The 14230-nt window shown below is 49.5% G+C and overlaps 1 protein-coding gene across 3 annotated transcripts in view; it reads right to left on the bottom strand.

The window, feature by feature from the left end:
* Positions 1-14230, bottom strand: part of LYPLA2 (lysophospholipase 2) — a 43241-nt gene that overhangs the window by 13755 nt on the left and 15256 nt on the right. For 2 of the 3 annotated variants that reach the window (XM_053267828.1, XM_053267829.1), the window contains exons 2-4: positions 9417-9523; positions 5604-5635; positions 2385-2450 (exon numbers count right to left, since the gene is read on the bottom strand). In XM_053267828.1, coding sequence (XP_053123803.1) covers positions 2385-2450; positions 5604-5635; positions 9417-9494 — 176 coding nt within the window. In that variant the 5' untranslated portion in view covers positions 9495-9523. Of the gene's footprint in view, positions 1-2384; positions 2451-5603; positions 5636-9175; positions 9211-9416; positions 9524-14230 lie in introns of all 3 variants that reach the window. The other variant, XM_053267830.1, reaches the window with a different exon arrangement.

Below are 14230 nucleotides of genomic sequence, written 5' to 3'. Positions count from 1 at the left end.
GTACTCTACCCAAGAAAACCACAGGGCTCTGTGGTTGCCAGGAGTCAACACCGACTTGACGGCACACTTTACCTTCCTTACAAAGATAATATGATGCCCGCACATCACCCTGTACGCCAGCCCCCTCCGTTCAGCCACGCCTGCTAGCAGACTCTCGTGCTGACATGCAAGAGCTAGTCACCTTGGAGGGTTGCAGCTGAGAGAGGCTCAAAGCCCAAACATTCCCTGGCAGAGAACGTATGGTGGCTTTGCTGGTGAGTGGGGGACTGTGTGGAAAGGCCACCTGGCAGCGGTTAGTGCCGAACGGCAAGGAGAATGCGATGTGGAAGCGTAGGGTTTGGGACAATTCTACAGAGTTGTTTGTGAGCTCCTGAATGATTACAATTACGGGTTCTCAAACTTGGGTCCCCGAATGCTGCTGTTGGCCTACAACTCCCATCACTCCCTGCCCCAAAGGCCATTGTGGCTGAGACTGATGGGAGTTGTAGGCCAATATCATCTGGGGGCCCTAGTTTGAGAGCCTCTGGATTATGTTCCTTCAAATGAAATCAAGCTATGGCTGGGATGCAGAGGCCGTGTGCTTTGCTATCCAGAGAATTTTGCTGGACTTTACTCAAGCCTCTTTGAAATAAATGCCTCTCTTGTGTGGCATCTAACTTCCTGGATTCTACTACTACTATGGATATTTATATGCCACTTTTCAACAAAAGTTCTGGAAGTGGTTTGAGTAGAAGACTAAATGAATAAAATGGCTCCCTGTCCCCAAAAGGCTCATAATTCTGCGTGGTGTAGTGGCTAGAGTGCTGAACTAGGACTGGGGAGACCCGAATTCAAATCCCCATTCAGCCGTGAGACTTGCTAGGTGACTCTGGACCAGTCACTTCTCTCTCAGCCTAACCTACTTCACAGGGTTGTTGTGAAGAGGAACATAAGTATGTAGTATACCACTCTGGGCTCCTTGGGATATAAAATGTAAAAAAACAAAAACAAAAACAATCAAAAGCAACACTAGGTAGACACAAGCAACAGCCACTAGAGGGATACTGTGCTGGGTTTGGATTGGGCCAATTGCTCTCCCCCCATAAACATAAGAGAACCACCACTTTAAAAGGTGCCTCTTAGTTCTGTTAATGGCACAGCTCTCTGCAGCACAGAAGGCTCTGAATGGCTGGTGCAGGCTAATGTGTGTGTTTTGTGGGAGACGCAAGGAGCTGAAGTGTGGGGTGTCTGAACATGGAGGATCCGGTGTTTCGGGAGGTACCAGTAATACCATCTGGACTCCTTGCGGCCCCAGGATTCCAGGTTCTTGGATGCCACAGTCATAAGATTTACAATCAGAGGTTCTTCCCAAAGGGTAGGATTTCAAGTGGGCATCCTAAACCCAAGCCCACAGCTCTGAAGAGTACCACACAGTTACTGCATTGCAGCAGAAAAGAGGCAGGCTTGCCTTGCGAGAGCCAGAGCTGGCATGAACTAGCAAGGAAAGTAATAGGGACGGGGCTGAAATTCTGCCTTCATACCCAGATATAAGCAAGAGGCAGAAGTGGAGTCCTACAAGAATATTAACTCCCTCCTCATTCCACTAATAGCTGAATTTATACTGCATTGTGCCTTTGGTCCCAAATCCAATGCTGGTCTTGTGGTAGCAAGCATGAGTTGTCCTATTTGCTAAGCAGGGTTCACCTTGGATGGGTGACCAGATGCAAGTGTCGTCTGTAATAAGATGTTCCCCTTGGGGGATGGGGCTGTAGCTCAATGTCAGAGCATCGGCTTTGCACACATCCCAAGTTCAATGCCCGGCAGCATCTCCAGGGAAGACTCCTGCCCGAAACCTTGGAGAGCTGCTGCCAGTCAGTGTGTAGACAATACTGACCTAGACGGACCTGACTCGGTATCGGGCACTTTCCTATGTTCCGAACGGCTGAGCTGGTGTGAAGGGCGTAGAAGGCTCCAAGGTGCCAGGGAACGAAGCCGTCAGAATGTTTGTAGCATTGCTTTGAGGGAAGGGAACATTTCTAGTTTGGCTGGACTTAAAACCACAGGCAGGCTCAAAGGCTAGGAACAGCACCGTGCAATGGGCTGGGGAATGGAAGTAAATCTCAGGAGACGAGAAAGCCAGAGGAAAGGTAGCTGGCGAAAGGAGTTTGAGAAACACAAATCCAAAGAGGAACTGGTGCACAAGGGAGGGAGATGGGGTTGAGGGTCACATCTCTGTTTCAACTGGCTGCAGGCTTCGAGCAGCTAAACATTCCAAGAAAGCTGGATTTCTGGCTGGGGAGGACCAGGCTGGCCAGCCAGAGTGACACGCACACACCCATGAAGACACTTCTTTCTTGAAGTACAAACCAACATTCACTCTAAGCCAGGCCAGGAGCAACACTTACGCATGAGGGCAGATGTATTTCACATAGGGGAGCCGGATGGAGGAGAGGGCCTCAGCCCAGCTGTGCCTGGAAGAGAGAAGGCAGAGACAGAGACTGAAACCTGCAGGGCAGTGTGGGCTGCAGAGAAACAGGCACTGGGAAGAGAGCTGGTCTTGTGGCAGCAAGCATACATTGTCTCCTTTGGTAAAAAGGGCCCTCCTTGGTTTGCATTTGGATGGGGGACTACACATGAGCGGGTCTGGTGGTAGCAAGCATGACTTGTCCCCTCAGCTAAGGAGGGTCCGCCCTGGTTGCATTTGAATGGGAGACTAGAAGTGTGAGCACTGTAAGATATTCCCCTTAGAAGATGGGGCTGCTCTGAGAAGAGCAGAAGGTTCCAAGTTCCCTCCCTGGCAGCATCTCCAAGATAGAGCTGAGAGAGAGATTCCTGCCTGCAACCCTGGAGAAGCCGCTGCCAGTCTGTGAAGACAATACTGAGCTAGATAGACCAATGGTCTGACTCAGTATATGGCAGCTTCCTATGAGCGCTGTAAGATATTCCCCTCAGGGGATGGGGCCACAGCCCAGTGGAAGAGCACCTGCCTGCTTGCATGCAGAAGGCCCCAGATTTACTCCCTGGCAGCATCTCCAGGTAGGGCTGGGAGAGACTCCGGCCTAAAGCTTTGGAGAGCTGCTGCCAGTCAGTGCAGATAATATGGAGCTAGATGGACCAATCATCTGACTCAGTATAAGGCAGCTTCCTATGTTCCTTCCAAAGCGAAAGGTGAGGAGAGGCAAGCAGTTCCCAGACCCTTTCCAGGAAAGGCAATCCCTGCATTGAGACATTCCCCAAACCGCCACCATTGTGAGGGGAATAAGCATTTACGTGGCGCTTCACAATTGAGCTTTGTGTACACAAAACACTTCCCGCGGCATGTCTCACTAACAACAATCCTGCAAGGTAGGCCAGTCTTATCCACACTGGTGTAGCATTCAAATACATGCGCCACTGAATCTGCATGTTGGGAGGACAGGCACAGGAAGGCTGCACTATGGTGCGTTCTGTGAACACTCGGATTGGCTCCGAGGAAGTTGAAGGCTGCCCTATGCTCTCTGTCAGGACAGCGGCTACTGGAAGGGGGGCTTCTCTTCCCGCCGGCCTTCTGAATAGGCAGGCCCCTCTCCTCCCTTGCTTAGACGGGCGCCTTCTAACTGGCCTTGCTCAGCTGCCTAAGAAGGTGAGACGACAGGTTCCCTTTTTACTGGCTCACATCACTTCCTCCCCACTGCTCGATCCTCTCCCGGCAGTGAGGCTTAGCACCACCAAGCCGGCTGGAAGCCATGGATATCGAGAGGCTGGCATTCAGGCAGCAGCTGGCCAGAGAATATCCACAGCAGGGGTCACACGTGGACTAAGTAAATACACACAGCCCCGTTTCATTCTGGAGAAGCCCAGCATTCAGGGTGGCACTGAAGAACTGGGGGAGGCAGGGAGGCACCTTGTCACAAGCCCATTTGGGAGTGGGAAGGTGACGGGGATGAGGGTCAGGGCCGTAGGTCAGGAGGTCAGGGCCGTAGGTCAGGGCCGTAGGTCAGGAGTCGAGCAGTTGCCTTGCATGCGGAGGGTCCCGGCTTCCACCCCTGGCAGCGTCTCCAGGTAAGGCTGGGAAAGAGCAGCTACAGGTAGGGCTGCCGGTAACCTTGGAGAGCTGCTGCCAGTCAGTGGAAATGATACTGAGCTAGATGGACCCGTGTAGCATAGGAACTGCCTGATACCGAGCCAGACCTTTGGTCCATCTAGTTCAGTATTGTCTGGACTGACTAGTAGTAGACCCTCTCCAGGGTCTCAAACAGGAATCCCGCCCAGCCCTAAGTGGAGGTGCCATGGACTGAGAGATGATCTATGGGAGTGGTGTTCCCAGATGTTGACTACAACTCCTATAATCCCCAAGCAAAGGGGATGCTGGGAGTTGTAGTCAACCACATCTGGGAATCCCTGTTAGAGGGAACACTGTATGGGAGGAGAGCTGGTCTGGTGGGAGCAAGCCTGACTTGTCCTTTGTTAAGCAGGGTCCACCCTGGTTTGCATTTGAATGGGATACATGTGAGCACTGTTAAGATTTTCCCCTCAGGGGATGAGGCTACTCTGGGAAGAGCATCTGCACACTTGCAAGCAGGAGGTTCCAAGTTCCCTCCCTGGCAGCATCTCCAAGAGACTCCTGCCTGCCACCTTGGAGAAGCCAACTGCCAGTTTGTATAGACAATTGAGAACTAGATGGACCAAGGGTATAGGGCAGTTTCCTGTATTGGGAATGGGGCCATAGCTCAGTGGCAGAGTACCTGCTCTGCATGCAAAACGTCCCCAGTTCAGTCCCTAGCAGCATCTCCAGATAAGGCTGGGAAAACTCCTGCCTGAAACCTTGGAGAAGCTGCTGCCAGTCGGCACAGATCAGGGGTTCTCAACCAGCACCACTCCAGACTCTCTGCTGAACTACAACTCCCACCATCTCTAGCCACAATAAAACTGTAGCTGGGGGTGATGGGCATTGTAGTTTAGCAACATCTGAAGTACCGCAGGTTGGGAAGCCCTGCTCTTAGACCAGGGATTCTCAATAATCCCTGGACTACTCCCATAATCCCCAGCCCCAGTGGCCTTTGGTTGGGGATTATGGGACCTGATTATGGGACCCAATCTTGAGAATCTGTGCTCTAGACCAGGGATCCTCAACGTTGGGCCCCCAGATGTTCTTGGACTTCAACTCCCATAATCCCCAGTGGCCTTTGGCTGGGGATTATGGGAGTTGAAGTCCAAGAACATCTGGGGGCCCAACGTTGAGGATCCCTGCTCTAGACAATACTGAACTAGATGGACCAATGCTCTGACAGGCAGCTCTCTCAGCTTCTCATTCTGACCTGGCCCCTGCAAATAATTCCCTCCTGAGGCTGCCTATAGCAGAAGTTCCTAACCTTCTGTCCCCGGACACTGTTGGACTAAATCATCCCCAGCCCCAATGGCTTGTGGGAACTGTAGTCCAACACTACCTAGTGACACATGGCTGGGAACTCTTGTGCTAGGATACTGGCCTGCCCAGTTCTAAAGCTAGAAACACGGCAACTGGTCTCGTTTCTGGTCTGGGCTGCTGCCATGAGGAGGGGTCCTACCACGCACCCACCCACCCAGCAGCACAGCTTTGATTGCAACAAAGCGGCCCCCCAGTCAACAAGTCCTGGAATACTCACCCTGTGTCTCCAAGCCCATGTAAAAAAATGACCTGCGGAATCAAGCAGAAGATAAACACATTGGCTAGCACAACACGTGAGAAAACACTGGCGAAGCGCTGGGTGAGGCCAATTAGTTGCCCAAAACAAAACAAAATGGACGTTATACAGGCAAGGAGGAGCAGGAAGGATCCAACTGCTGGTGGGCAGAAAAGGCTGAGTGAGGATGGTGACTCTGCAGGTCACTGGCGGTGTTTGGCTGATACAGCCCTGGGTGTAACCAGAGAGAGCCCTCCTCCACCCCCAAATTCCCTGGAAGTCACTGTGGACACATTTGCCTTTGGGAATTGGAGAGGGAGCGCCCAGCTCTCGCTTGCATTTGAGGCAAGGGTCAGGGAGCCCCACCACCTGGGACTTCGAGATCTAGGCAAGCCCAAAGCCCCACCCTACCACACAGGCAGTCACTGCTGCTGGCCTCGGTTATCACCGTCTGTGAGTTAATCCTACAGGCTGCGGTCTCCCCTTCCCACCTTGCCTAGATCAAGCCCTTCCCTTTCCCTCCCTCCTCTCCCACCATTAAATGAAATATACAGCAGGGTTGCAGGTCTGTCATGACTGCATAGGACAGTGGTCTTCTGTGCTTTTCGAGCAGGGGCCAGTCTGGCCAAAAAAAGACGAAGAAAAAGCCTTCAGTGTGAGAGCCGTTTCCCACGGTGCTGACCTCTGCACCGTACTGTGCTTTTCTCAGTGCTGGGAGGGCCCCTTTAAGAGAGACGGGGCCCTCTCTTCAGAGCTCCGTGGGGAAAGCCCGCTACCCTTCCCGGCATTCTGTGCAGGCCTTCCAAGATGGTGCAGGGGCTCAAGGGGGCTCCGTTTCCCTTAAAGGAGCCTCCCCCGGCCCCCACACTGGGCAAAGTGCAGCACTGCATAGTGGAAATGGTCCTAGGCCTCATGGGGCCAGGGGCACTGTGCAGAGGATTCAGCTTTGGCCAAAGCTTCACTCAAGCCCAATAAACACTTACTCCGGGGACCACATCTAGGGTTGGTGGGGCTGCCACTGGGCCTTACAGTGAAGAACACGGGGGGGGGGGGGTAATGTTAATTGAGGGAGGGAACGGGTTTGATCTAGGCAAGGTGGGAAGCATTTGGCTTCCTGAGGATCTCAGCTTTCTTTTTCTTTTTGAGAGCATACTTCTAGCCCTGAGGGCCACAACCCCGTGCCTGAAAGGGAGAGGCCAATGGGCCAGCTGAAATCCCAGAGCCAGAGAAAGAGCAGGATACCACTTCCAATGGTTGGGGTTCCGGTGCACTGCAAAACTCCTTGCCCCCATGACCAACAAATCAGTTGTGTAAATAGTAAAAGTTGTCTGCTATGCAAAATAAGATCAATTATTATGCAAAACCGCAAAATTAATGCAGGCTGCTGCATTCAGCTTCCCTTCACACAGATTCTGGATTTAGATCAGCTCTGAAAGCTCTGCTCCAAGGTTCCTGCCATATCGGAGGTGAAGCAGATGAGGGTGGCGTGAAGCTTTCTTTCTGGTGGTACTCCACTTGGGGGATGCCCTCTCTAGAGAGATGTACCTGGTGCATTCATTTTGGCACAAGGTGAAAACCCATTAAGAGTCCTAGGCTTTTTTATGTCAAGGGTTTTATCAACTCCTGTTCTGGTGCTGCTGAATTTGCCTTTACTATCATCGGTCTATTGATTGTTATCGTTTATTTTAATATTGTTAGCTGCCCTGGGAGAGACTGCCTGAAGGACGAGTTACTATAAATATTTTTAAAAGATCATCTGGAAATGATCGTGGAGATACCAAATTACCATCTGCCATCCTCCACCCCCACCCCGTTAATAATAATAATTTTTCGAGTCTAACATCAAAGACTGACCACACTCCTGAACCAAACGCCATCTAGGACCTGCCGGCTGCACTTTGCTTTTTCATTTCTATTGACAAACACGAGTTCTAGCCTTCCTGAGACAGAACAGGCCTGATCATTAGACAGTCTAGGGTCATGAGCAATTCAGATCTAGCTCAGGGGGTTAGAAAGCCTGCGCCGGCCAGCTGTTCAGCTACTTGGCATGTCTTCGACGCAGGTGCCCACGACAAACCCAGTTGTCCTTTGGCAGTGATGGGCCTCCTCACAGGCAAGTCTCTTCGCACCACCAGCAACCTCCAGGCCCCCATCTGCAGATCTGCTTCAAACTTGCTACTGTTCACAAAAGAAGCTGGGCAGAATCAAAGGAATCAGGGAAATGCACACTTAATATTTGCTTCTGTACAGCACCTATCAGTCCACTGGGGGCCCTCTTCCGCCTCCTACAGAGAGAAATTCCAAAAGAGGCCATTTACTCCAGATTAAGCTTCCCGTTTAAATGGCTACCGCTGAAGTCAGTCATATACTGTCAGGGAATACTGCCGGAAGTGGAATTTGGCCCTCTAGCCAAGTTCTGTCCTCCAACACAGACTCCTCCTCACAATGCACTCCCCACTTTATATTCCATCTCACCTGTCCTTCCATCTCAGCCCTAAAACAAGCGTTCCTGATCCTGGAATTGGGCAATTGTTTTAACAGTCGACTTAGAGATTAACTGGTTTTTGCCAGCAATGCTAAATAGCCACACAAGCCACAGAATACTACAAATTGTGCAGAATTCAGTATTGGGAGTATCTTGGCCCTCTCAGTTTTGAAAAGGCAAGTTACTGGTCATTAGGATTATTGTGGAGAAGTTATTCATTCTCTCTCTCTCTCTCTCTCTCTCTCTCTCTCTCTCTCTCTCTCTCTCTCACACACACACACACACGGTGATTGTGACCAGTGTTCCCTGTAACAGGGATTCTCAGATATTGTTGATTACAACGCCCGTAATCCCCAGCTGCAATGGATTATGGGCCTTGTAATCAACAACATCTGGGTGTCCCTATTCCACCCCAAGTGGTGGAGGCAGCTTTGCAGAGCTGAGAGCGCCCAGATGCAGCAGCTTCAGAGTTCAGCAGAATTTCTCGTCTTCCGCAGCAATCTCCCCCTAGACAATGACCCTACGGCTCACCTGTCCCTATATCTTCCCTCCACTCTCAGTGCTTGAGTTGCTGAACACTAGAATCAGAATTATATAAAATAAGCCCATTTGGCAAACGTGTTTGATTTATGTCAGGGGTTCCCAAACTTGGGTCCCCAGATGTTGCTGGACTGCAACTCCCATCATCCACAGCCACATTTGCCTTTGGGTGATGGGAGTTGTAGTCCAACCGCACCTGGGAACCCAAGTTTGAGAATCTGCGATTTATGGAATTCATTCTTGCAGAATCCAGATTTTTGTGAAGGGCACAGAATACAGACAGGTCGGCAATAAAATCTTAGGGCACAGCTGATGGTGTGAATATATCCAGGATCAGCAACAAGAGTGAGAATTAGATTAGCTTTGGAGCCTGATGATGCCAGTATTATTTTTGTGGAGCAGCCAGGTCAGATCAGGCCAGGCCGTGGGAGTTTGCTACAGCAGCCCCACATTTGCATTAAGATGGGGGAAAGCAAGCCTCGCTCATTTATTTTCTGGTTAGTGCAGTAGCAGCAGTGGGGCTAATTACCTGCCCAAGGCAGCAGTTCGGTTTCTGTGCAGGTCCTACACAAACAACACAATGTGGATTGCTGGAAAGGAACAAAGTCAATCTCTTCCCACACCTTCCCACACCCCCCACGCTCTCAAACCGAGTTATGGGGATGGCGGCCTCTTTGCTAGCAGCCGGGGACGGTGGAAAGAAATCCAGATAAATCCCCTAATCTTCCTGGATCCCAACAGATGGTAGGCCTGGGAGAGCACGCCCTTACCGCTGCAGTCTCCCGCTCTGGCCCTGAAACGGTCACGGCATCAGCAAGGAGGGGGACAGACATGTTGTTACCGCACATACACCAATAGAGGCTTCAACAGCTCACACCTGCAAGAAAGGAAGAACAAATGCACAGATATATTAATTGGCATAGCTGGAGACGTCAAGGCTGGGGGATCATTTCGAAACCCAGTTTTCCCACAAAGGAGTTCTTCATTTTGTTTTTTGAAAAACTGGGTGGTGCCGGGGGCGGGGGGGAATAGATTATGAAATATTTTCTTGTGGAATTATGAATAAAATATTTTAAAAAAATTTATTTATTTATCTGTATCCTGCTCTTCCGCTGAGGAGCCCAGAGCAGCGAACATGGTTATTTTTATCCTCACAACAACCCTGTGAGGTAGGTTAGGCTGAGAGATACGTGACTGGCCCAGAGTCACCCAGTGACGTTCATGACTGAATGGCAATTTGACTCCCCAGTCCTAGTCCAACACTCTAACCTCCATGCTGGCTCTTCTAACAGGAATATAAATAAGACAAATATAATATATTTATTTAAATATAAATAGAGAAATATAAATTATCTATTTCTATTTCTATAAGTCAGCAGATGTAACAAAAACTAACATTTACAAGTAAATTACTACATTTGGACTAATGGTCTGAATAAACTATACTTATTTAGAGCCAGTGTGGTGTAGTGGTTAGGGCCTTGGATACAGCAAGGCTGTTATCCAGGTATAGTGGTTAGAGTGCTGGACTAAGACCGGAGAGACCCGAGTTCAAATCCCCATTCAGCCATGATACTTGCTGGGTTGACTCTGGGCCAGTCACTTCTCTCTCAACCTAACCTACTTCACAGGGTTGTTGCGAGGAGAAACTCAAGTATGTAGTATACCGCTCTGGGCTCCTTGGAGGAAGGGCGAGATATAAATTGCCTATACTTCAATTTTCCCAAAAATTTCATTTTCTTCCAAAACAAAACATGGGATTTTTTCATACCAATATGACAAATATTTATACACCACTATTCAGCAAAAAGTTTCCCAAAGCGGTTTACATAGAAATAAAGTAAATAAACTAAGTGGCTAAAATGGCTCCCTGTCCCCAAAGGGCTCACAATCTAAAAAAGAAACCTAAGCTAGACACCAGCAGCAGCCACTGGAAGGATGCTGTGCTGGGGATGGATAGGGCCAGTTGCTCTCCCCCTGCTCAATAAAGAGAATCACTACTAAAAAGGTGCCTCTTTGCTCAGTCAGCAGGGGACTTCGTGGCTTCAAGATTTCCAGAAAGTTTACATCTCTAGGCAAAGTAGAAGACGGTGCTATTTTCCTCATTTATTCTCAGGGCACCATTTACATCCCCCTTACAGACAGGTAACTGAAGCAAGTGGCATGTCAGGGTCTCCAACCAAATCCACGAAGGGCAAACAAGGCCCCATCCCACAGCCCCTCGGCTTTTCTCACACAAAGACGAGTTCTCATTCTCGGCTAAGGTTAAAGGAAACCAAGAGTTTCAGGTTTCAGAGGAAGGGCTGTGCTCAGAGCCTCCAGGTAAGAGCACAAGGAAAGCTGCAGTCAACAAGCTTGAAAGGAGAAGCATCTGCTTGGGGACACAGGAAACCGCCTTAGACCCTTGGTCCATCCAGCTCAATATTGTCTGCACCAGGGATGGGCAAATATGGCCCTCCAGCTCTTGATGAACTATAGCTCCCACAATTCATGGTTTGTATGGAACGCAGTGGGCATCATAGGAACATCATAATAAGTGTGTCGTCAAGTCGATTTCAACTCCTGGTGCCCGCAGAGCCCTGTGGTTTTCTTTGGTAGCATACAGGAGGGGTTGACCATTGCCTCCTCCTTCGCAGCATGAGGTGAGGCCTTTCAGCATCTTCTTATATCGCTGCTGCCCGATATACTACCAGCGGGGATATGAACCGGCAAACTTCTGCTTGTTAGTCAAGCATTTCCCCACTGCGCCACATACTGCTTTATACCGAGTCAGACCATTGACCCATCTAACTCAGTACTGTCTACACCAGGCCTGTGCAACTTTGGCCCTCCAACTGTTTTTGGACTACAACTGCCATCATCCACAGTGGCCAATAGCCAGGGATTATAGGAACTGTAGGCCAACATCTGCAGGAGGACCAAAGTTGAGTAGCCCTGGACTCTACACTGACTGGCAGCAGCTCCCTAAGGTTTCAGACAGGCGACTCTCCCGGCCCTACCTGGAGATGCTGCCAGGGACTGATCCTGGGCCCTTCTGCATGCAAGCAGATGCTCTCCCACTGAGCGAGGGCCCAATCGCCCACTGGCTTCAGCTGGCGACAGCAACTGCTGGCGGCAAACAGACTGTCTCATCTCCATGCCTGTGAAGCAAAACTTCAGCTCCCTCAAGGCAGCCAATGTGTCAAAAAAAAAAACCAAAAAACACACACACAGAAAAAACGTAATCTGGAGATGCAGTTAAGTTTCTGGTCGATTTAAAATGCTACAAGGAGGTGGTGCCACCCAAACCAAATGCAAAGGCACTACAAACTGCAGAAGTTATTGGGGGGAAACTATGAGTAGTTTGAATTCCAACCTATTTTTGGCTACCCAGCTCTTCTTTATAGAAAAACTGAATACCAAATTAGATCAACATGAAGGGGAAACACACAAGCAGGCAGGTCTGCTTTAGGCTTCAATATATTTAGAAACCTGCACTACAAGTATTCATCTGAAGGGCAGTCTATATATGCTGGGATCCAGATTATTCATCGCCTTTGAAGCATACATTTTCTGCATAGGAACATAGGAAGCTGCCATATACTGAGTCAGACCATTGGTCCATCTAGTTCAGTATTGTCTACCCAGACTGCAGTGGCTTCTCCAAAGTTGCAGGCAGGAGTTTCTCTCAGCCCTATCTGGAAATGCCAGGGCAGGAACTTGGACCCTTCTGCATACAAAAGCTCTTCCCAGATCCGCCACATCCCCTAAGGGGAATGTCTTACAGTGCTTACACATGTAGTCTCCCATTCATATGCAACCAGGGTGGATTCTGCTTATAAAAGGGGACAATTCATGCTTGCTCCCACAAGACCAGCTCCCATTATAGTGATTTTCTAACAGTCGTGAACTACAGAATATTAAGCGTTGGGATGTTACTGGGTATATTCTAGCCAGAAACAACCACCCTGCAGTATATTATCTTAGATATAAAGTCCCTGATTGGGGAAGAGAGCTGGTCCTGTGAGCATTTGTTGTCCCATCTTTTAAGCAGGGTTCATCCTGGCTTGCATTTGGATGAGCGACTACATGTGAGCACTGCCTGTTGCAAAATATTCCCCTTAAGGGTTGGGGCCGGAGTTCAGTGGCAGCGCATCTGCTTAGCATGCAAAAGGTCTCAGGTTCACTCCCTGGCAGCAGCTCCAGGTAGGGCTGGGAAAGATTCCTGCCTGGAACCTTGGAGAGCCGCTGCCAGTCAGAGTAGACAATACTGAGCTAGATGGACGGAGGGTCTGACTCGGTGTAAGGCAGCTTCCTATGAATCTTTTCTTGATAGGCTCCAACGAAGGCACTTCCACATCTTCACTAGGCAATGTATTCAATTCCCGAGCTGCAGTGAGAGCTATAGATTTTGTCTTCTAATAAATCCATTACCTGCAATGCAATGTGCTAATTAGCCATTCCTCCTAATTAGCCATCCCTCAGTGCAGCTCACAGTACAAGCCAGACGGCTCAAATGCTGCTTTCCCATAATTTACATTTGGGTCTATTTCATGCAAGTTAAGAGTTTAGATATAAGAGGAAGGAACACTATATCCTCAAAAGATAAAATCCAAACCCAAAAAGAATGGATAAGAACAGCCCTGCTGGATCAGGCCCAAGGAAGCCTCTCTAGTCCAGCATGCTGCTTCCCAAAGTGGCCCACCAGATGCCTCTGGGGAGCCCAGAGGCAAGAGATGAGGACATGCCCTCTCTCTCTCTCCTGCTGTTGCTCCCCTGCAGTTGGGATTTGGAGGCATCTTGTCTCTGAGGCTGGAGGTGGCCCACAGCCACCAGACTAGTTGCCATTGAAAGACCTGTCCTCCATGAATTTGTCTAAGCCCCTTAGAAGCCCCTCATGTGTACATACACATGTTTGCATGTACAGGTATGTATCAAAGATGCTAGGGGTTTCTTAAACTTGGGTCCCAGGTGTTCAGTTACGACTCCCATCAGCCAAAGGCCGCTGGGGCTGGGGAGGATGGGAGTTTTAGTGCAACATCATCTGAGGACCCAAGTCTGAGAAGCCCGACAATATGCCAAGAACCGGGGGTTGCCTGCTAGCTGAACTTCTCCTCACTCTCTGCATTTCGCTTCATCTCCCCAGATGCTCTCAAGCATTTTCTAGCAGCAGAGAGAAACATGGAACCTGGGCAAGGGATACTGAAGAACACCGTAGCTTTGCCCAGACAAAAGCAAAAAACATATAGGGCCCAAGGACAGGAAGAATGGCTTTGTGCTGTGGGATTGGATGAGCCAAGTGGGACTAGGCCAAGGGTGGAGAAGGTGTGGTTCTGGCCCATGGGCCTTTACAAAATCTCCACAGATTTTAGCAGTGCAAGTCTTCCTGGTTACAAAGATAGGCTTTTAAAAAATAAAAATAAAAACCATGGTGGCAAGAGCACTAAGGCATAGGAACGAGGAGGCAGGGACAAAGAAACCAGTGTTTATTTCCTCCAGTTCTGAGGGTTTTCCAAGATAACCAAGATCTTTTTTCCCCCTTTCCACATTTCAAAGAATAGTTCCCGCATTCAATGATATGCTAATTGTGCTCACTTACATGCAA

This window comes from Hemicordylus capensis, chromosome 7, assembly GCF_027244095.1.
Source record: "Hemicordylus capensis ecotype Gifberg chromosome 7, rHemCap1.1.pri, whole genome shotgun sequence".
In the NCBI taxonomy this organism is placed as follows: domain Eukaryota; kingdom Metazoa; phylum Chordata; class Lepidosauria; order Squamata; family Cordylidae; genus Hemicordylus; species Hemicordylus capensis.
The sequence above is the reverse complement of the archived record's forward strand: the minus strand, read 5'-3'. Positions and strand labels throughout refer to the sequence as shown.